General features: G+C 39.8%; 1 protein-coding gene across 1 annotated transcript in view; it reads left to right on the forward strand.

Annotated features, from left to right (window-relative positions):
* Positions 1-23,648, forward strand: part of plpp4 (phospholipid phosphatase 4) — a 54,641-nt gene that overhangs the window by 12,765 nt on the left and 18,228 nt on the right. The window contains exons 2-3 of the mRNA XM_008430096.3: positions 13,777-13,885; positions 17,168-17,258. Coding sequence (XP_008428318.1) covers positions 13,777-13,885; positions 17,168-17,258 — 200 coding nt within the window. The remainder of the gene's footprint in view (positions 1-13,776; positions 13,886-17,167; positions 17,259-23,648) is intronic.

A 23,648-nucleotide genomic window follows, 5' to 3' on the forward strand; every position in this document is an offset into this window, starting at 1 on the left:
TCCAAAGATCATCAATCAGGGGAAGGAGATGGGTTTAAGCTGATTTTATTGTAATTGTTAGAGACCAAACAGAAAGTTTAGGTGAGAACCAGAAACCCAGAAAGGATCAGATTTATTGTGTCTTTGTTGTTTCAAACATTGTCTTCATTCACAGCGAAAAGACAAGAAACAGGATCTATCCCACAATTCTTGTATGAATTCAAAATGCATTGTTCAGTCATGCAAGCAGATGTTGAAATCAAAACTAGAAAAAGCAATTTTACTTATTTATTTTTTTACATGTGGCAGCAGGCTTTGAAAGTACAAACCTGGAGACAACAGATTTTATTTCAGTGGTGGAGAAAAAGTTGGAATGATGATAAAACTCTGCACTGAGTGGCAGAAAACAAAAAAAGAAACCCAGGAGGAAAAAATCTAACGGATTCAAGCCTGAGGCAGGAAGAGCGAGAGTTACTGTGAGAAAACGTTCAGCGGAACATCAACAGCTGTGTGTGAAGTGATTACAGATCCGTAAAAGTCCAGATTTGTTGTTCTTAAATGCAAATTCACAGAGAGAGGAAAAAGCTTGGCTGCCTGTGCTGCAAACTGCAGGTTGTGATGCTGCTGCGAAGCGGCTTTAATGCTCGGCGGATGTTCTGAGGGGATCCGTGCGTCACTTTGAATCAGAACCGAAATCTGTCTCTGTTTGCTGTCAGCTTTGACGTCTGCCAGGAGGAACAATGAGAGCGAGAGCAGTGATAACCGTCAGCCTGCAGTCCCAGCCGGGGCCCAATCTGTGGCAGCCAATAACGGTTCTGTCTTTGATTCTTTCCATCTTTGTTTCCTCCTTTCTCTTTGCATTGATTTTTCTGTTACGCTTGACGTACAGTTGGGAAAAGCCCAATTTATTAGCATTTATTAGCTTAGTGTATTATTGAAAACACCTTTTCATCTGAGCTGATTTATTCATTAAGGGAAAAAAGGTTTTGTAAAAAGGAATAGTCAAAGAAAAGTTTGTAAAATGTTTCAGGTGCAGGCTGAGTGTTGCATCTTTTTACCTCTTAATTGTCTTAAAAACAAATTGTTATTGACATGCTTTCTTCCACACTTAAAGTTCTCACATTGAGGAAACATTTTAAATATTGAGATTAATGTCTCTAAATATAAAATCTTTGCCATGGGTGCCAATAAAGGCAGCAGGTTTTATTGGCACTTTCTGCCAATTTTGTTCTGTTTATCTAAACTGAGCACATCTTTCTTAACCTCACTGCGTCTTCAGATGCCAGTGAATTAATTACCTCATATGCCTGAGATTGTTTATGAGTTTCTATAAACAGCAGCCTTAAAGGAATGTTCTTAATTAAAACTCCTCAGCTTTAATTAAGTTTAACCAAGCTTCATGGCATGGAGCAGAAACGATCCTCTTACGTTCAGTGTGAACAAAACAAAGGAGATTGTAGATTTTAAGAGACTCTGAAGTAATGGAGGCAGCGGAGAAACAGTCCAGAGGACAGAGACGACTTTACTTTAGTGCTTGCAGCAAGATGCTGCAGATCTTCTATAAATCTGCTGTTTGAATCAGTGGCGTTAAAAACCCAATAAGATGAGAAACAGTCTGCTTCTGTTCGGGCTCGGCTCTACAAACTGGAGATTATTATCCAAAAAAATTATTATTCATCAAATAAAGACTATTATAAACAACGAGTTTCTACTGTTGTGTCTACAGTGTCTTCAGACAGAGGCTCCTTCAGAGCCGCTGTAATACAGACTGCTACAGGAGACGCTTCCTACCCACAACCATCAACATCTAAATAACTCTTTGAAGAAACTTTGATGATAAATTATATTTAGTCTCCGTTTGGGACTATAGTATTTTTGAGTTGGGTTTAAATTAATGCTTAGTCATGCATTGGTGTGGCCTAGTCAAAGTTCAGTGCTAAATCACTGTAAGAATCTGAGGTGAAAGTTGAAAATCGATATCTACAGAAGCTCTTCATCCAATCTGAGCTTTGACTATACCAAATATAAAATTGGGGAGAAATTTCCTTGTCAGTGTCTAATAACGAATTACACTTAAACTTTGATCTCAGCTTTACTAAACTTTACAGGAATGACAGATTAATTCTCTGAAAAAAGGATTTGGAGATTTCTGAAGCAGATGGACTTAATTTATTAATAAATAAAGCATTAATAAGCATTATGTGACCCTAATTAGAAGTGTTAGTACTGAGGTTACATCTCAGTTTTCTTCTTTTAGGAGGGTAAAACATATTTTAAAAGTTTTAAGAGTTTTCCAAATAAATATTGGAGCAGCAAGTTTTTTTCCCCTAAAAACAGGAAATATGTACCTTGAAACAATCATCTCTGTTTCTGAATATATTTTTTTCTTGTATTATGAGAAAAGTCAGAGTTCATCAAGAAACCCTGTTTATGTTCTCTGGTGTGTGACAGTGGCAGCAAAACACGGTTAGTAATCGTCATTAGGAAACATTGAAAGCTCAACAAATCTAATGAGCTGAAACAATTGGACCTTTTAAAGTCGATGCTGCTTCCCAGCATGTGCATGAATATAAGCTTTGGACCTGCAGAGACCGAACATCTGCCTCCAGCAGAAACATCTGGCTCCTTTACTTCTCTCCCAGCATGCTCTCTTCTGAAATCCATCCCCGCCCGTCTGCTTCAGACTGCTGCCTTACTTGACATCTGTCTCATGAAGAGACCTTTGACCTTTCCGGTACGTTAACGTCTCTGGAGCGATCTTCCTGATATAAAACTGTGCCCAGCCGTATCACCGTCCCTGCGGAGCCTCATTGTGCTGTGGGTTTGTATTGAGCTCTCTCTATCATTCAGGTAGTTATCATAGAGAAAGATTCTGTATTTCCAATTTATCCCCAACTGGGTTTTTGTGACAAGTGAAGTAGCGCCTCCTTTCCTCTCTCCTCTCCCTGCTAACCGTTGTGAGAAGGGAAACCACCAGGGAGCTTGCTGAGTGTCACTCAGCATCGATGCCGGTTCCCTCCTCTGACAGGACCGATGCTCTGCATGCCCGACACGTTCAGCCGATAGCCTGACTGGAGCCGCCAACACAAACACAGACACAAAGAATGTGGCTTTTATTGTTCATCCAAAACGATGAGAAACCTCCCGGTTGGGAGTCATGTGATTAACGCAGAGATGCGTTATGATGCAGAGGAGGTGGCATTCTGGATGAAAGGCTGCAAATCATTGAGTTTTGCTAATTGTGGAAGTCAGCAGTGAGGCTAGCTGCTGTTAGCAATACAATATGCTAACAATGTATTTGTCCACTCTGTCAAAGCAGCCATATTGAATCTGTACTTAGGTTTGGGAAGTTTAGATGGATTTCACCAACTTGGAATTGAGAAATTGTCATAATAATGATAATAAAAAGTTATCTGACTTCAGAAAGAAAATAAGTTTAGGTTAAAGTCCCAGCCTTTAACCTAAAACCCAAGACCTAACCTGAAATATCAACTAAAGTCATAAACCCAAATCTGTACATTTAACTGTTTCTGTTTAGAGTCAACTTCCTTTATTTTGCACATCAGCAACTCCCAGAAAATACAGCAGAGACCAATAAGAGAAATGTTTAGATTCAGAGGAGATTTAAAAGTTTTCTGTTGCTTTTCCTGATGTCCAGTCATTAGAAATCAGCTACTGACATCTTCTGTTCTTAAGCATGCTAACTGTCATTAGCTACGATGCACTGCTAGTGCTGCTTATGACGTTTTTATGATCTCTGCGTGTTGCTGCCCATCTAGGTCAGGACAAGCTCACCAAAGAGATTCAATAGAATAAAGATAAAATAAGATCAACATGAATAGTGGAAGCAGTGTAGAAAAATACATTATGGTGCTGAAGTCTCCCTCTGATCTGAAATGTTGGGTTTATCTGGATTTAAAAATCTGTTCCTGAGTTTTTACAGAGTGTAACTTCATCTGATAATCTCCAGTTCATAATCTCACCTGTCCAGAATGTTCATGTCTCCACTGGACGATTTATTTAATATTTAATCTTTTGTTAAAAACACAAAAACTTCATGTTCAACATTTTCTCAGCATTACAGTCACAGATTAGCAGAAATGTGAAAAGCACAACATGCCTACTGGTTCATCTCAGAGGAGAAGATTAAATAGACTCAATAAACTGTTTCTAAAATCATTTTATGAATTTACATAAACCTGCTACCAGTGACCACATCTTCTCTTGGTTGTGTTGTTTGGTGTGGCAGACAGAGGGGCTCATTCAAAGCTCCATTCCTGATCTTTAGACTCGTTTGTTTCAGTGGTTGAATAAAATCACCTCCTTGCTCTGCAGCCTGTTTCCTCCGGTTTTCCAGCTGTCTGCTCTTTTCTCTGCACAAAAGTAAAGCAGCTATAAATGTAATTGTGTTAGTTTTCTTTAATCCAATAGGAAGCTCTTTGGTGTATTGCTTACAGCTTGATTGAAACTTCTGATCTTAAAAAGTGCAATTATCCCCCAGCTCCTGTTAAATCAGCAGCACATAATGGCTGCTGTTAGTCTTCCAGACAGCAGCGCTGAGCTCGGGTCCACTAATGGTGACATAAAGAAGCATAATTAAATCTTGAACATGTCCTTGGTTTGGTTTGTCAGTCAGATCCTCTTTCGCCTCACTGTGACCCGCCTCCCTCCCCAGTAATCCGTCTGCTTGGTGTTTTATTAAACCATCCTTACCCAGAAGTCCTCATTCTAATCCAGCCATGCCTGAGGAGCTGATATCTGATTCTGCTGGAAAAGCAGACGCAGGCTTGAATTTCTGCTTGCGGAGAGAGAGAGAGAGAGAGAGAGAGAGAGAGAGAGAGAGAGAGAGAGAGAGAGAGAGAAATCTGAGCTGCTGTGTTTTTGGGTGTAAAGTTGTGGGAGTTTAACAAACGGTGTCATGTCTGATGCAACTATTATCAAAACATCTGAGTTTCAGCTTCAAATTGCGGATAATGAAAATCCAAAATTCATAATGTTTTTTTACAGAAATGCCAGCATACTGAAAATTATGTACTGTGTATATGCAGTAAATTCTTTGTCATGGCAACAGCATCAATTCGCCATGGAGACGATCATCCTGTGTTCAGGTGTGAAAGAAATCCAGGTCGTTTCATGAAGTTCATCACTTCATTGTTGGCTGTTCTGTCTCTGAACTTTTGAAAGAGCTCTGCTTCACAATCTTCTCAGAATTCAGATCATTCCTCTTGGCTGAGCACCTTTTGATACCAAAGTTTTTCCTTCCACTCAACTTTCCATCAACATGCTGGCTGCCACCATCAGCAATGACTGTCAAAAAGATGATCATGGCAGTCCAGTCTGTGGTCCGTAGTTGTCTAGTTGATAACTGTTGCTGCAATGTGAATGTGTGCAGTGTAACATTATAATTCTCTTGGTTTCATTAGATTTAAGCCATAATTATTAGAACTAATTAAATCCTTAAAATTCGTCACTCTCCATGTAATGAAAAGATAATATAAGACCTTGACCTTGTGACCTCCAGAAATACCAAGGATGCACTGTAGGTTGGATAAGACTCTAATGTACTGAGGAAAACCTGCGTTCCTGACCAAACAATCAGTCCTGCCACATTTTAGGACAAGAATGGGAGGAATGATAATTAAGAGCTGAAATCATTTGCATTTTCACAGATTTGTAAAATGCACAAACTCTGGAATGAGAGTAATGGAAGTTGACTTCACCACTGATTAGGAAAATTAATAAACTGACTGATCAGAGGAGCTCTGGAGTATGAATCACTTAGCAGAAATGATTTGGATCATGGTTGAAAACTGCTGATCCAATGAATTTCAGAACACACCAACAGACTCCAGGTATTCTGAGGAATTAACATGAATTTGCTGCAATTTTCTGAGGTTCTCTACATCTCGATGTTTCTCCTTTTGTAGTTGATGCTCAGCTTTTAAACCAGAGCATGAAAGCTGCGTTTTCTTTATGACTCTCCACAGGATGAAGCCCTGTGATGTGTATCATTAATTACTCAGAACCACAGAGGAAGAAGAGGAAAAGAGCATTTTTAAAACATATTCTAAAAATATCAATATTTTTCAGAGTCACTCCCACAATCTGTGCTTTCCTCTATTTGATATTTCCAAGAGTTCAGCACAGACGACTCGAGCTGCGTTCCAGCAGAGTGTTGCTCATTTGGCAACTCCAGACCAGCCAATCTGCGACCCCTGAGAAATGACTTGGCCAGGAATGGGAAGCCATGTAAGCATCTTCTGCTCTGTCCCCTCACTGCATTCTTCAGGCTTCCTAGAAACTCACTTTATTCTCAACAACAACAACCAACCCTGGAGTTGCATTAAACAGGACAATCCTCTCTAGCTTCATTTGATAGCTTATGAGGGCAGAAAGGGGCTTTACCATTGATAAATTACCCAGAAGACTCACAACAGTAAAATGATGAGAATCAACACAACCTCTGCTCCTAATAGCTTCTAAATCTCAATAGCTTCCTGCTGTATGATTAAATACCCCCAGTAACAGGCAGAGGCTGACATGCGGGTCTCATCAGACGGAGGAAGTCGGTAATAATCGCTTAGCTCTGGCCAGAAAAGTGGTTTTGAGTTCCGTCGCAGATCTGGCAGATGGTCAGACCTCCGTTACGATCTCTTCCCCCCCCGACACAACACGCACTTAGGAAGCCCAGCTGCCAAATGTGGACTCGCTGAGTGCACATATTCTATCAACTTTGACTGGGCCAAATTCCCTGAATGTCTCCTGAAAAAGGTGGATGGTGACATCCGACAACTACGGAGCAAAATCTACTGGAGCAGAGACAGAGCGATTCAACATTTCTCGTTTGCATCACTGCAGAATACAAAAATCTGAACAAGAATTTTTGGTCTAGTTTCCAGTGCAAATATCTTAGTACATTTAAAATGAGACAAACCAGCTGATTAGGAACCTTTAAGCAAATCATTTCTTAATATTGATATGAGCTCTACTGGCAGATTGATCCACCTAACAAGATGTTTTTCCTAAATAACCTACATTGAGAAGCAGTACTTTATTTTATTGATATTGTTAATTCCATCCATCCATCCATCCATTTTCTTGCACCCTTGTCCCTCAGTGGGGTCGGGAGGGTTGCTGGTGCCCATCTCCAGCTAACGTTTCGGGCGAGTGGCGGGGTCACCTGGACAGGTCGCCAGTCTGTCGCAGGGCAACACAGAGACACACAGGACAAACAACCATGCACACACACACTCACACCTAGGGGCAATTTAGAGAGACCAATTAACCTGACAGTCATGTTTTTGGACTGTGGGAGGAAACCGGAGTACCTGGAGAAAACCCACCATGCACAGGGAGAACATGGAGACTCCATGCAGAAAGACCGGGGCCGGGAATCGAACCCAGAACCTTCTTGTTGCAAGGCAACAGCTCTACCAACTGCGCCACTGTGCAGCCCACGATATTGTTAATTATTGACCTAAAACAAGCTGTTTTAGCATCATCATCAAGAAGCTATTGCTCAGTCTAGCATTCGAGCTCCTGATGTTGCAGGAGCGTCTTGCAGGTGGGAGGTAAACGGTTTGTGACAGCGGTGGTTTCGGTCCTCCGTGATGCTGGTGGCTTCAGCGTAAATGTCCTGCAGGCTTGGCAGAGAGCTGCAGAGGATCCGCTCAGCAGACCGCACAATCCCCTGGAGGCATGTGTGGTCAGAGGCATGACAGTTTCTATATCAGACTGTAACACAGCTGGTCAGGAGGCTCTGGATGCTGCCAGCATGTTCAAGATGTTTCTAGAACTGAGCTCTAGATTTATGAACCGTTTAAGGAGTAAATTGTTATTGGTTGTCAGAAGTCTGACTTTTTGCAGGAGGCCTTCATTGTGAGCTGGAATATTCTTTGAACCTGCAGATAATCATTCAAATACAACATTTCTGAACATGAAGTTGTTCCAATACCAATTTGTTTCTTTAAATGCTTTATTCTCTGACTGCCTTCATAGAGTCTCCATGTCGGTTGACCTTTAGCTGCACTGCCTCCAGTCAGCGGTTTTTCTCACCCTTTGTTCTGGTTCAGCCTCCTATTCTAAAGCTTAAATCCTAAATTTAGCAAAACTATAGAAGAGCTTATTTTTCTCAGTAGCTATCAAACACAACGTGGCACATTTTCCTTAATTCCTCAACACAGAAAAGGACAGACAGAAAAATCTAAGAAGTTGTGCTGCAAATTACAGATTGTTTTCAATGTTTTCCCCACCTAATTACCTGCGAAGTTCCAACATTTTATTGGGATCATATTTTTTGAAAACATAGCAACTATCATCCTTTGCATCGTCTACATACACCTGCAGTTTACACCTGATTAACAACATTCTGCTGAATCATTAATAAATAAGATAATAGTCCCAACACTAACCCCTGTGGTACACCACTGAGCGCATGTTGTGTCTGTAACACAACACACTGCATCCTTCATGAAATATATGACTTAATCCAGTTAATTTCCCTTAAAAAAGTAGAAATTAAAGTATTGTGTTTGCAGAATGGAATGGCGGATGATGTTGGAACATTTCCAGAAATCGTTACAAATGGGACTGACAGAACCACATGTATTCCAGGAAAAGCACATCTCTGCTTCACATAGAGTCAACATGAACCAACAGTAGGCGATACGGTGGCTGATTAGTCTGCCTTTGAGGGAAAGCCTTTCCTGCTCTCCCTCTGATGGATTTTCACACTGCAGTAGCTTTTATCACGGCTCTGCTGTGTTTAGTTGTGCTCCCCTCTGGGTATACAGCTTAAGGTAACACTGGCTTCCACAGCTTTCTGTTTACACCACGTAGAGGGACAAATTTAATAACAAATATATCATAAACAAAAGCCATAAAGCCCCCAGCGAGGATCTCTTCCATCTGTAAACTTTACATATTGTTGTTGCTCTGAACGGGTAAATTGCTGCTTCTAAAACGCAGCCTGCTCCTCCCTGTCTGTCTCTTTTTTAGGATGATTACAATTATTTCCCAGCAGGAAAAACTGACACACATGCTGTGTAACTTATTACCTCTACAGACTCTACTAATGGAACTGCAATCAACATTTTTCCCGTTTTAATTATGCAAACAAAATAAATCTTCTGTTCTCCAGCCGATGCATTACTGTCTGCCTTTCAGCCTCATTTCAGTAAAAACCCTGGTATTAACAAACACATTTTTAACTTTGGCATCTTAAGAGATGCTCTGGATTAATTTAAGTAACATCACTCGGAGCTGGACCCTTAAAATGTTCCTCAGCCAAACTGAAAATCGTCATTTCTGCAAAGGAACAAAAAAGACGAGGCTTTTAACAGCGACTGGCACTAATGTGACACATAATTCATAATATTAAAAGACTTTTAGACAAAAATGATTTTCATTTTGGTTTTATTAGTGATCAGCCATGAAAAGGTGAAAATATATATAAAAAAACCAAAGATATTCAGTGTTATCTGTTTTATTTCTTTATGGCTAAAACATACATATCTATTGTGCTTAATAACAGTCTGTCATTTTAAATCTTACATGTAAGAATCGAATGTGATCCGTTCAGATCCAGTTCTACACTCAGAAAATGTTTTTTTGGAACATCTCTGTGCTATAAATTGTGAAAGCCGAACATTTCAGTGTGGAACCCCTAGAATTAGTCGTGATGCTGATGTTGAAGTCATACATAATGCATTGGACTGAACTTAATTAGTGCTTCTCTAGTCTCATTCAGAGTCTCATTCTTATTCACCCAGTAAATTGTCACAAATGTTTATGCATTCATGTTGACGTTGGACATCCAACAGGCCAGAAACTCCTCCTCCCTCTGAGCGCCGCCGCCGCACAACAGACATTAACCTTCATTTCACATTCTTACTTTGTCCTCTGATTGCTGTAGGTCAGCGGTTCCCAAACATTTTCTGGGGCCCCCTATGAATTACAAATAGCTGTCTAGTTGAACGACGTGTGTGTGTGTGTGTGTGTGTGTGGGGGGGGGGGGGGGGGGGGGGGTTCTCAAAGACTCCCTGTCTCTAACTTTTTGGGGGGGTAAAATGTATGTACGTAGCTGAACATAGACATCACCACCAGTAGCCTACAAGCTACTTGTTAAGCTTAAGGTGCTGTATTGATATTAGCTAGTCATCTGTTAGCTAACTTTATCTGCATCCAGCAACTTTACTCAACTCAGTCGGTTAGTTTTGGGAAAAAACTGGGAAAATTTTTTGCCTTTTGCTGGTTTGCTGCCATGATTCTAACACACCTGCGTAGCTCCGCCCAGCAGCAGCAGGTCTCCTTCACTGCCACACAGGTGTAAACTCAGCGCGAGCGTCGTAGCGCTCATGTTGCGTTTAAAGGCGGCTCGGAAAAACAGGTTACGACATGTTAATAACGGATTAAACAGTTTTAACTGCTGATAAAAGTGACAGAGGACACAAATATGGGACATGTAGCCCCTACTGTATCAAATTGACATAGGAATAACAGAGAGTTGGCCATTCTAAAGTAAAAACCCAGCGCATTCAGCATTCATGTTTTTTTTTTCATCCTGTCGGCTTCCCGCGCCCCCCCTGCAATGGCACGGCGCCCCCCCAAGGGGGCGCGCCCCACAGTTTGGTAACCTCTGCTGTAGGTCAACATGTATTTCTCCAATAACTTTCAAAAGGGGAATATAATTTTAAACAAACATTACTACAACAGTCTTGTCTGCTTTTAACAGTTCACAAAAACTTGTGTTTTTATGAAGTCACATAGTTTAACCCATGTTACCAATGTGAACATCAGTATATTGTTTATAAATATAAATATGTAGGTCATGTGCCAAGTATGAAGTGTAATATGTAAACACATGTTCACAGGTGGCAATTAGTAATATTTGAAAAAAAAAATGTGGAAAACATTTTACATGTGAAGTTTTCTTCTAAGTAAATGTTGGACATATAAATGACATTGTGTAGTAAACAAGTTTTACATGTGGAAATTATTTTGGGTCATTTTTTATGGTTTAATAAAATGTGAGACACATTGAAAATATTTAAAATAGTTTCTGACAGATTTGACATGTAAAAATTATAGCGTAGTAACTTGATAATATCTTCTACATGTTAAATAATTCCCCACATTTCACATGTGAAAAGTTTTATCAGGCAAATACATGAGAAACAAAGCAATATTTCAACATGTGAATAAACACTTCACATGGGATTAACTTTCAAACGTATAAACTGTGACATGTGATGATGTGTAACACATGGAAAAACCTTCTACATGTGAAATGTTTTCCTGCATGTTTAAATACGTCCACTTGTGTAAAATACACGTTTTGGATGATGTTGCTCCGTCTCTGCCATTCCAATCATACAACACACAAATAAACAAATAATATGCATTATAAATAAACTCCCATGCAGTCCAACAACACCCATGTAAAAATGATGTGCCTGCAGCTGATACCTCGGGGGAGTGTGTGTCTCAAACTAATTAGGATGTGGGCTGGATGTGAGATAAGCCTTCCAGGCTGACAGGTGGATCATCGCTGCATGTAATGACCTAAAAGTTGAGGCTGGGGTCTGAGCTGACTTTATCTGTCTGCGCTCCGTTTCCCTGCATTAGTCCCCTGAACCAAAATAACCCTTTCAACCGCTGATGCCTGAACATGACAGAGATGACAGAAAAAAGTTGGATTATTTCATGAAGCATGCGGCGCGTCGTTAGCAGGGTGGGATTTAATGCATGCCCCTTCCAGAGAATGCAGCACCGATGAGCTGAATCAGAGACACCAGGCTTCTCCTTTGTAGCGACATCTTGACATGCAGCTATCAGCAGACCAACCAATAGGTTTTTCACAGCCTCTGCCTGATGTGCAGAACTATTCATATTTCCAGCCTCGTGTCAAGCTGACTTCTCACGGCGGGAGCGGCTCTGCGTTTGGGTGACAAATACTGAGAGCAAAAACAAGAAATCACTTTGGAGAGACCTAAAGGAGACTCAGACTCTTTAGCCGATGCTAACTGTTTGTTTTACACAGTTGGGTTTGCTGACAGGAGAGCAGCTGTTAACGGAGAAGGACATGTTGAAGTTCTGGATGATTTATTTCCTCTTCCTGCTGAACTTCTGCAGTTTATCCTCACAGTGATCTGCACAGCTAGTCCTTAAGCTGGAGTGTTTTATGTTTTGCTTAAAATTTAGCTTAACATTTAACTTAAATTGTGATCATGTATTTTAGACATTTATTGGTAAACCACTTCTGGACATTTTTCTTTTGAAATTAATTTGATATCTATTCTTCTTTTGAGTATGAATTATTGAAAGTTATGATAAAAAAAAACAAATTCAGTTTTAAAAATCAAAAGGCTTTGCTTTCAAACTATTTTATCCTGTTTGGGTTTGTTTATAATTATGAATTTATGAAGTTGTTGATTCCAGTTTCTCGATGCTTAATATCACATTTAATAACAATGAAGTTATTGAAAAGGAAAAAGTTACAGCTGCCTTTGAATTGTGGTCTTTGTGATGAAATATTGAAAGACATTTACCAAGTTTTGCTTTCAGCTTTGTTAAGGTGTTTGTGTCTCATAATGGTCGTATTAATACCAGAAATCCACAATTATACTAAAATGTGTAACAAAGAAACAAAGGAGAATGAAGGCACAAAGTTTCTGCAAAGTGATTAAAGGCAGGTAATTCAAAGTGTTTTAGATGATTAGGAGGAAATAAAACAACAAACAATTCAAAAACATGACATTGTGTTAGCAAGGAAAGTGAAAACACAGCGTGTTGAATGGTGGGCGACTCTTTATCATGCTCCAGTAGTTATTAATCAAAGTCACCTGTAGCATTGGTTTAAAGGAAATTTCTGGATATTTGATGCATTTCAGTGAAACAGAAACTGAAAGCTTCTTCTCCATGTTTGGTTCTGATTCTTTGCAGAACATACCTGAGTGGTCCAGAGCGGTCTGCAGGTATTTTAAGCATTTCAAGCTTATATGTTTATTATGTGTGTCAAACTGTTGTCCACTGAGAAACAGCCTGATGCTGATGTAACCAGGTGGTTTAAACCTTTAAACACTAGAAAAACCACAAAATCTCCCCAAACTTCAGGATCACACAGCAAAAGTCTTTTGTTATAATTTAACTTTATTTTAATCATGTGTTTCAAAGAAAAGGAGGGCAGGCGCTACAGTCAAAAACTAGATTCTTAAAACATACCATAAATTATTGCCCTTTATTCATAAATGTTTGAACATTTTCTGACTTTTAAACTTGCCAAGAAACTACAAAGGAACAAAATTCACACATTCATCAACATGCCCTCTGATGTTTGCATTATTGAGGAAGAAAACTCATTAAATCACCATATTCAGCACATTCAAAGCCTTTTGTTTTTAAAGCCCTTGGAGTTTCTTGGAGCTGTTTTCAAAGGAGAGGAGGGCATTGAACTGTTTTAGACCACGGTGACAAAAGACCTTGTTAAAATGACAAAGAACGAGGTTGTGTGGGACAGACCACCGAGTGGCCACGGAGGGACGGAGAAAGCAGCAGAATACTAATTTTTTCTTTCACACCCAGTGTGCGAGAAGGCAGCAGGGGATGTCAGGCTAAATCCTGAGCTTTTCTTGGAAAGCACAAAAATAAAAAAATAAAATAAAATAAGACACCCTTTCTGTGTGGCACTGAATCCAACCAGAGCACAGATAATATCTGAAAAGACTTTTTTTGTTTTAGCAGCTAAAAAACAAACCGTTACATAGTTTCAACTAAACTCTGCTGTGTTCTTCTCTGCAGGTTTACGGAGTTCTTGGAGCCGTTTGAGAGAGTCATCCAACCGGAGGAGCTCTGGCTCTACAGGAATCCTCTGGTTGAGTCGGACCACATTCCTAAAAGGGTTATGTTTGTAAGTACTTTACACATCTCAACAGAAAGAGTAATTGTTCTAATGATTGGATATTATAACCCTCAGCATCTATTTATCACTGGTGCTCAGAGACTGACTTTCATTTCAAGAGTTTGTCTGTTTGTTTACCACATACAGTCAGGGAACTATTCCCATGGCATTTATCTTTCTTTTAATTAGTAATGAAAGTATTTTACAGTTTCAATGCACCCAGATCAGGCCCAAAAGCCTGGGTGCAGTGAGGGGCTTGGATCTTCAGAGACATATAAAGACAATTACAAAGTCAGCCTTCTACCACCTGAAGAACAAAGTGTAACTGCCCATGCTAAAGAAGATCATCCCCACATCATGACACTGCCACCACCATGTTTCATGACTTTAATGGTGTGTTAAGAGACAGACAGAAAATTCATCCAGTTGTTCTAACGTGCAATAAGAACTGCAGCGCTATGTGTTATTTTTCCAGAAACCAGCAGTTTGGAGTCCTAAAATGTAGCATTTTGGTTCTGGGCAACTTTTACCATTTTCATTCAGAGATTCTTCCACCTGAGCTGAAGATCTCTGCAGCTCCTCCAGAGGTGTCAGAGGCCTCCTGACTGCTGCTTTGATTAATGCTATAATTTCTGAGGCTTGTAAAATCCATCCCAGACTTTAATGAACAACAGAGACTTCCAACTCTTACATCAGCTTCTTGGTGTTGATATAACAATCCTCAAGTCTCGTTTTCTGCCAAACATTGTGGCATTGGAAGAAATGTTTAGTTTTAGTCACACACTCCATTTGCTCCAGTGAAGTGAATTTGTAACAGCAGGTAAAAATGCCTACAGGCAACAAGACGCTGTGCGTTTTCAGTTTTTGTGGCGACTCAACGGTTTTCTTCCTCTACTCAAGTCAAAATGTCTATTTAAATGTGATGTTGGATATTTCAGCTCCTGCGAAGGGACTGTCTGGCTGCACTGGATTTTAACTGATATAAAACATAAAATAAAACGAAAATAATTTAAAAAACAACCATCCAACTGCTTATTTATCTCACTTCGTTGTGAACTGACTGGCTCTTCGATCCCTGAACTCCTCACTCATCACTCCGGTGACAGGAAGTCATTTCAAGCAGACGTATGACAGCTTAGTGTATAAAATACATTCTATAATAAAAAAAAGGATACTTAGCAGTTAGAACCTAGTATTTGTATTTTCCATGTCTGTTTCTGCTGGACCAACCCGGGTCGCGTGAGTAAAGAGGTCAAAGCATAATTACAATCTGTTTGGTGGAGCTCAAAGTGACTAATTGCCAGATAGACTAGATGGGTAATTTTGTAAGCATTTCAAAGTGCATTAGTCATTTATATCTCTGGCAGCCAGTCAAGAAACATGAATGCTAAATTCTGCAAGCTGACAATTGATCTGGAGAGCTGAATGGGCCTTGATAGGTATTTTCCTAGAACCTACATAAAAGAACCACAGACAACGTATATGAATTTATGACTAAACTTCTGCAAGCAAAAGGAGAAGACTCTGTCAACTGCTTCTCAGAGCTGTTCACAGAGCGTTCTGCTTCTCTTTGGATACAGCTTGTCTTTTATTCTCAAACTTCAAAGAGGGAGGATAGGCAAGATAGACAGCAGAGGAAAAACAGCAAAGGTCGTAAAACATTTTACCTAAACAAAGCAAAGGTCGTAAAGCAATTTAACATCTGGCCCCTGATCTGAGCCCGGTTCAAATCTCGGTCAAACTGTTTCACATGAAGATAACAGGCAGCTGTGACTTCCAGGTCAGTTCACACATACAGTTTAAACAAGAGAACACTTTAACCTGAATATGAACTAAAGTAACAACAAAATGATAATACCAAAAAATCTCTATCAGGCCTCAACGTAGACTGTTTAGCTCTGCTCTATTATTCTGTTTCTCTTTGAGTCTTAGAGGAATATTGACAGTTTTTATTAGCTGGGGTATCAATAAATCGTTGGGAAAGACATTTCCATCAATCGGGAGTTGAAAGAAAGTCCCTCATTCCCTGGCTATGTGTCTTCAGGGGAAATAATCTGTCCTGTCAGACATTTTGTAGTACTTCCACTCTGACTGCAGCCCTGAAGGTCTGGAGAAGCCATCTGACTCTTACTATGAGTGCATGAATAAGATTTACATGATGCTACAGTGCGGCTCACGGTGACCTTTATGATGAATGTTGTAGAGGCCGGAGGGCAGATCCAGTGTCACTCCTGCATGTTCCAAGTGTGAGAAGCGGCAGGAGGTTTTTTCTTTACTCCTGCAAATCTGGAAGACATTCAACACTGCAGGAATATTTTAGCCAATAAGTTGATTCATTGAAACGTTGTAAACAATTTGTGAACATAGAAATTCGACTATTTCTGCTAAACACATAATGATCACTACCGCTGGAAACCTCGGCATTACTAATGAGATTTCACAAAACCAGATAATTGTTTCTTCTCTAATGGATTTAATAAACTTACGTTTGGCTATAAGGTCACATGGCTTCACATAAACACCGACTGTATTTTACGAGTTTCAAATAAAGATTTACTGTGATGGGAGGATTTTTTTATTCATACGCTCTAAAGGTCGAGGAAAACCAATTAAAGAGGCTGTTAAACGGAGGACATAAAATAATAACCTGCATGTGTCAGAGCAGTTTTTCTCCACAAAAAGATTCCTTCACCTTCTCCTAATATTACTGATAATAAAACTACAACAGCAGTTTTCTACAGTGACATCAAAGTAGAGAAGCCATACTGATGGATGAGGAACTTATGTTCCTTCAACCATTTGGATTATATGTGTGTGTGTGTGTGTGTGTGTGTGTGTGTGTGTGTGTGTGTGTGTGTGTGTGTGTGTGTGTGTGTGTGTGTGTGTGTGTGTGTGCGTGTGTGTGTGTGTGTGCGTGTGTGTGTGTGTGTGTGTGTATTGTGTTGAGTGGGTGCACATTTCATCGTTCATCATAGTCGCTGTACTTCTGCCACACACTGCAGTTTCTGTGTTAAAGCCACGAAGATTTGGAGAATCAAATCTCTAAATCAGTTGTTGCTTAGGGCAGAAATATAAAACCATTTCATCCTGGATTTAATTAATACTTTCTGTGGCAACAGTTATTACCTCTGAGCTCAAATCTCCTGCCAAATTAGGCAGAAACTCAGAGAACTGGTTGGAAGAGCCAGTGAACAGTTCAGGTCACAAGTTAATGCAGGAGTGTTTTCATGTTGAACAGATCCCCTGGAACTAATTATCACCATTTTGTTGTTCTGTCTTATTTCCTTACAGGCCATTTCCTTCCTTACTCCTCTGGCAGTGATATTCGTGGTGAAGATAATTCAGAGAACGGACAAGACGGAGATCAAGGAGGCTTGTTTAGGTGCGTGAAAACCTTCCCTTCAGTTCTCATAATTAAAGTGCTGAAAATGTTTTTCCTGAATGCATTTCCTGCTACACTTACATGAAATTTAAGCCTTGGATTGTGAATGATTTGGCCTGTAATAGTAACAGCATATGTATCAAACAAAAGTTTCTGCCTACGCTTTATTCGATTTTTTATGCTTCAGCAATGAACAAATTTTGTTAGAATTTTTATTTTTCCTTCCTCTGCCTGAAGCGATCTAGCCAAATATAAGGAGTTAATTAGGCTTTATTGTGCTGATCTTTAAACTCTATGACCTCGTGTGTCTGTCAATATGCCACCTTGGATATTGCTCTTAGTCAAGTATTTACTTATTATCAATTTAAAGCCTCTTCTCTCATTCTCTACCAGGACCCAGTGTTTTCACACACACACATTTTTTCCTACCTTCCCTTGAGGTCGAGTGCCAGAAAAAGGCATCGGCGCTGCAAGGCATTAAGAAAGTTTAACACAAATCCAATTAAAGAGACACACAGTGATGAATCAGGTGGAAAGCGAGTGGCTCAGTGCAGCAGAGATTACATTGCAGTGGAGAATTTAACGAGCCCCTCACCGCCTGCAGAGGAGGACAAACCAGTTTAGAAAACAGTGAAACTCAGGAGAACAAAGAATTACAGGAAGGATTTTATTCTGCATTTTATGACGGATGTCAGACAGATCCGAGTTCTGAGGATGGCATTAAGAGACTATCTCTAAAATGAGACAGAAAAATATTAAATTTATTATTCAGGTTGGTGTAAAGTTGTTTATTTTTAAAACACTGACAGACGTATTAATATTTCATGTCAGAAGCTTTCACATGTATCACTTTGGAAAGCATCCCCCAGGGCTCTCCACTTCACACAAGATTACAGGACATCCATCCATCCATCCATTTTCATGCACCCTTGTCCCTCAGTGGAGTCGGGAGGGGTGCTGGTGCCCATCTCCAGCTAACGTTTCGGGCGAGAGGCGGGGTACACCCTGGACAGGTCGCCAGTCTGTCGCAGGGCAACACAGAGACACACAGGACACACAACCATGCACACACACACTCACACCTAGGGGCAATTTGGAGAGGCCAATTACAGGACATAATTAGGTTTAAATAGATTATGTTTGGTAAGTTCATGCTCTTTACTTTTGCTGATATATGGACATATACTGCGTGGTACATTGCTTCCTGCCACGCTGCGTATTCTACTCCGGGGTAGAAAGGAAAACGTTTTGAAAAGTCGTCTAATAATCTTTTATCATTCCAGAAGTCACGCCACTTAATTACGCGATTATCTCTGAGTCAGAATATAATGAAGCCATCTGAGGGTCATATTTCCCACCAGACTTCTCACTGAGATGATTCCGGAGCGCTGCCTTTAATCGTGATTGTAAAGTTAAAACACTGTTTGTCATGGTGGTGATGTGATATCAGAGCATGCAGCGATGCTACTGTTCGCTTTCTGTGTTTGTGGTCTTTTCATGTTTGAACTCATTTGTCAATTCTACAGCTTTATTTTAATAAAACCTTTAATGACTTAGATATTATTTCTCTCCATAGTGAGTACTTTGATCATGCATAATATTATGACCACTGACAGGTGAGCAGATTTCTTCATTACAGTTAGTGGGCAATATCAGGCATTTTCCCTCTTTTTTTTTTTTTTTTTTGGCATAGATTAGGAAAAATGGAGCAGTATAAGGATTTCAGAAGTTTTCCAGGTTTGGAATTGTGATGGCTGAATGACTGGATCAGAACATTTCCATAATGCATCTCTTGTGGGATGTAGCAGCAGGTCTCCAGAGGTCAAAGTCGACCAGAAGGAACGAGCAGACAGCAGGGCATGAGCAGCCAAGGGTCACTGATGCTGCTGCGTCTGGTCTGATCCAACAGACTGGAGCTGAAACTGTAGGGAAAGTTCATGTTACTTCTGATCTGAAGGTGTCAAAATGGACATTAGATGTTAGCTATGGGGTTGCATAGCAACAGATCAGTCAGGTTGGGCATGTTGACGACTTTCCATTGCTAAAAAACAGCAATGGAAGCATGAAAACAAGAACTGGAGCACAGCCAACGGCTGACAGTGATCTGGTCTGATGAATCATGTTTCCTCTCACAACATAAGGATGCCCAGATTAAAACACATTTGATTTGAGAGTTGCTAGAGGTGCAAAAAAAAAAAAGAACTTGAATTGAACTCGCCTTGAAATTCCCCAAATCTCAATCCAGTTGACCAGCTGCAGGACATGTTGAGCTAAAATGTCCAAACTGTGGAAGCTTCTCCTCAAAACCTCCAGACTTTAAACAATCTGCTGCAAAAACCTTTCTGCCAGATATCATTGGCAGAAAGGTTCAGTATTCAGCAAATGTCACAGTCAGTCCTGGAAGCACTGATGAACCAGGTAGAAGGGAGGACATAGGATGTCATCCATGCAATAGTTCCCAACAGTATTCCTACTGCGTGATTTTAAGATTTAATGCCTCTAACCTGATCAGACGCCTGGAACAGATTATCTGACTCCTACATCCAAAAGCTCTGAGTTCAGCTCAGAGTCAAAGTAACAGGAGTGAGAATCCTGAAGAGTCTCAACCGCTGTGGATGTTGGAGAAAAGCTGAGTGAATCCTGAATGCTGCTGAGAAGAACAGCAAACCCTCCTCATCCTCACCTGCAGACTGACTGAAAGCAGCTGACAACATGAACATGTTTGCACTGTTAATTAGACGCTTCAGGCAAACTGTACTGATTGCAAAGACAATGACAAAGTATGAAAAGTAAAAAAAATGTCCTGAAACGGAGTAACGAGGAAAATATGTCAAAATTGCTGACATAGAATATTTATTTTTTCATTAAAACAAAGCATGGATGGATGGACCGACTCAGTGGACTCAAGGGCAACTGAACACAATCTGAATGTGACACAGATCATTTTCTCAAACTGATTAATGTAGTTTGGATCCACTGGGAAGATGAATGCAGCAGATGTTCGGATGTCTGGATTCATCAACGGGCCAATTACTCCAGCTTCTCTTCAGCTCTGTTATTTGTAGACAGTTATAAAAAGCTCTGGAACCATGAAGCAATTTAGGAGGATTCGTTTTTACTTTAAAAGCATTCAACTACTGCACGGCTTCCAGTCACCAGGATGAAACCAAGCTCACAGACTGTCAGGCAGTTTTAGGAACGCACTTATGACCAGCAAGGCAAAGACAGTTGGAATAACATCCACAGCATTGCAACCATTTGTCAGGTTAATTATAACTACTGTTGGTTTTGTTCAGCAAAAGTCCCCAATGCATTATTGTTAAATAGGAAGTAACAGAAGGCTGGATATTTGTAAAGCCACTTAAAAAAGAGAGAAAATCAGCAGAATTCACTTAAAATAAATATGAATGAACTCTTGGATTTACTCTGAGACGTCTGAGCAGGATGACCTGTAGGGCAGGTACTCTCCTCTAAGTATGAGACCCACTGGACGCTGTATAGATGATTAAGTCAACATTCAGTTTCAGTGCAACTTTGACCTACTGACCAACATTACATTTCCTCTCTCCCATCACAATGAGCCACTTATTTCTTTCACAGTCAGATTTTGCCTGCAGCATTCCACGTCTTCAGGAAAAATCCCCTCGATGTTTTCGCTCTTTAAGCTGCATGAGTTGTAATATTAGCAAGAGTTTGATGCTTTATATCTTAGGGCTTTAACTGGCCTTAAAATCCATGTTTAAAGTGCCTGAACAATGATTTGTTTAAAATAAAATGCTCTTGGAACAATAAGTAATTTGACTTGCTATTTCATAGTAACTTTAAATTACAGATTTTTGGCATTTGGACTCCTGCTTTGTTCTCTAAATGTCTGAGCTGCAATAAGACTTTTGTAACTTTTCAGATGTTCCATCCAACATGTATTTATTGCAAATATTAACAGAATAATAAAGAATAAAATCTTAACAAGCAAAGAAATCATGAATTCAATCACATCTCCAAAAAGCAATGAAAAAAAAACATAGCCTATGTAATTCACCGTGTCAAACATTAATAACCCAAAAAAACTGTATCTTCCTAGATCAGTGGTTCTTAACCTTTTTTGAGGTACCGAACCCACCAGTTTCATATGCGCATTCACTGAACCCTTCTGTAGTGATAAATAAAATATGATTTCCCCCCAAATTCAAGACATAGGATTTGAATTATCCTATGTCTTGACCCAACTAGACCCAACTAGAGTCTAGTTGGGTCACCCCAAGTTCACTAAGTCTTCTTAAAAGGTAGAGACTCTGAGAACAGTTCTTCAAAATGTAGTCAGTGTTTTCAGCAAAGTTGATCTGACTGTCCAGGAACGACACAAGGTATTTAAAATTTACCACAGTTTCAACAGGTCGGCCATCGAGAGAAACTGGAACCACTTTAAGGTCTTTAGATCATTTAATTAGCTCTAACTTCTTAAGAGAAGGAAAAATTAATAATAAACAATAAAGACTTTGCGGTATTCTGATTTAGTAACGTAATTATATTAGTTGTGTTACCACCCCCACGCCACTAGAGGCAGTAGCAACCCCGAAAAGATGCGACTAAGGAGCAGATTTAGAAGTTCACCGAAAGCTACAGGATTTGGTAAAAACTGTGAGTTTTGCTGAAATAATTAAAGACAAAAGTTCAAATCCCTGCTGAGAGTGGAGCTCCTTCAATCAGGGCTCCTCCGCAGCTCTGATTGGTTAAGCAGTGTAACGTGATCCTCTGATTGGCTAAGCAATGTAACGTGATCCTCTGATTGGCTAAGCAATGTAACCTGATCCTCTGATTGGCTCAGCAATGTAACGTGATCCTCTGATTGGCTAAGCAATGTAACCTGATCCTCTGATTGGCTAAGCAATGTAACGTGATCCTCTGATTGGCTAAGCAATGTAACCTGATCCTCTGATTGGCTCAGCAATGTAACTTGATCCTCTGATTGGCTCAGCAATGTAACCTGATCCTCTGATTGGCTAAGCAATGTAATGTGATTCTCTGATTGGTTAAGCAATGTAACGTGATCCTCTGCAGCAAGTGATGGCACAGCGAGGCGTCATCATGACTTTACACAAGTGTGTCTTTACCTCCGCGGCAGAGGCTCCGCTGAACCCCTGAGACCGACTCATCGAACCCCTGGGGCTCGATCGAACCAGGTTAAGAACCACTGGTCTAGACCTAATTTTATAGAAATTGTCGCACTTGCTGTTAAATTGAATGATTTTACATCTTAAGTATCATGAAAGCAACAGGGGTGTTTACAGTTTCTGACTGCTTTTTAATTTTGACATTGTGTTTATTTAATTTGTTCGTCTCAGAGTTGAACATTGTACTTTCTTCTAAACTCAGTAACTAAATTTACTTCGAACCAATTCAGAGTGACAAGCTTCAGGGTCGTCTGCCTTCAATCTGTTGCACAGAGGGACAGAAATACTTTGAACATCAAGAAGATAAACAACCTGAACAAGAGAACAAAGTGTTTTGTTTTAATAACAGTGATAAGATTTCATGATCTGATGAGAACTGAACAGAAACCTGTTAGATTGTTTGCAGTGCCCCAAAAAAGTTGATGCAAACAGGTGAGAAAGCTTGTGCAGAGCAACATGGGGTGAAGATCACACACATCACACACAGAGTGATGAACCAGCAGAGGGAATCTGACGCCGCAGAAATCTGAACAAAGCAAAGCTGCTTTTCTTGTGATAATGAGTCGATGCATCTCCTTTTCACAAGGTATCGCCTTTTTGTTTTCTTTAAACAAGATGAATGAATTTGTTATCTCAAGGAACACTTTGTTTCTTCAGCAATATCAGACGGTTTTGGAGAACAGATGGGTGTTTGGTTAATTAGATTGCAACTGACAGTATCAGTGGGGATGTTAGGGGAGATTCATAACTGAACATGAAAACAAGGCATAAATGTGATGCTTTTATTGAAGCAGGTGGATTATTAGTGCTGCTGTAACCATTACGAGGAAACAATCATTAAATTTCCCTCAGTTATTACCAGTAAAGCAAGCCATTTATTCCAAGAAAAAAACAAAAAAAACTAAATAATCTGTTGTCATGACAGTTTTTTTTTTTCCTGAAGAAGATAAAACGGCTATAAAAATGATAAAACTCAACATTTTCAGTTCTTCTTAATGCATTATGTTGATTTTGTGGGTAAAAATGTCTCTTTGTTCTCTTGATAACCGCCTTCCTCAGATGCATCAACTCTTTAGTGTTTTCAGGAAACAGTCTGGTAAAAACCAGCTCCTTGCTCTACGCTTTGCTTCAAACAGAAGGTCTGATTATTGAGAACGATTGATTTCTGGAGGTTTGGACTCTGAACTAAATGATTGGATCTGATTTTACCTAAATGTTT

The sequence above is a fragment of the Poecilia reticulata genome, chromosome 15 (genome assembly GCF_904066995.2).
Source record: "Poecilia reticulata chromosome 15, P_reticulata-male-v2, whole genome shotgun sequence".
Classification (NCBI taxonomy): domain Eukaryota; kingdom Metazoa; phylum Chordata; class Actinopteri; order Cyprinodontiformes; family Poeciliidae; genus Poecilia; species Poecilia reticulata.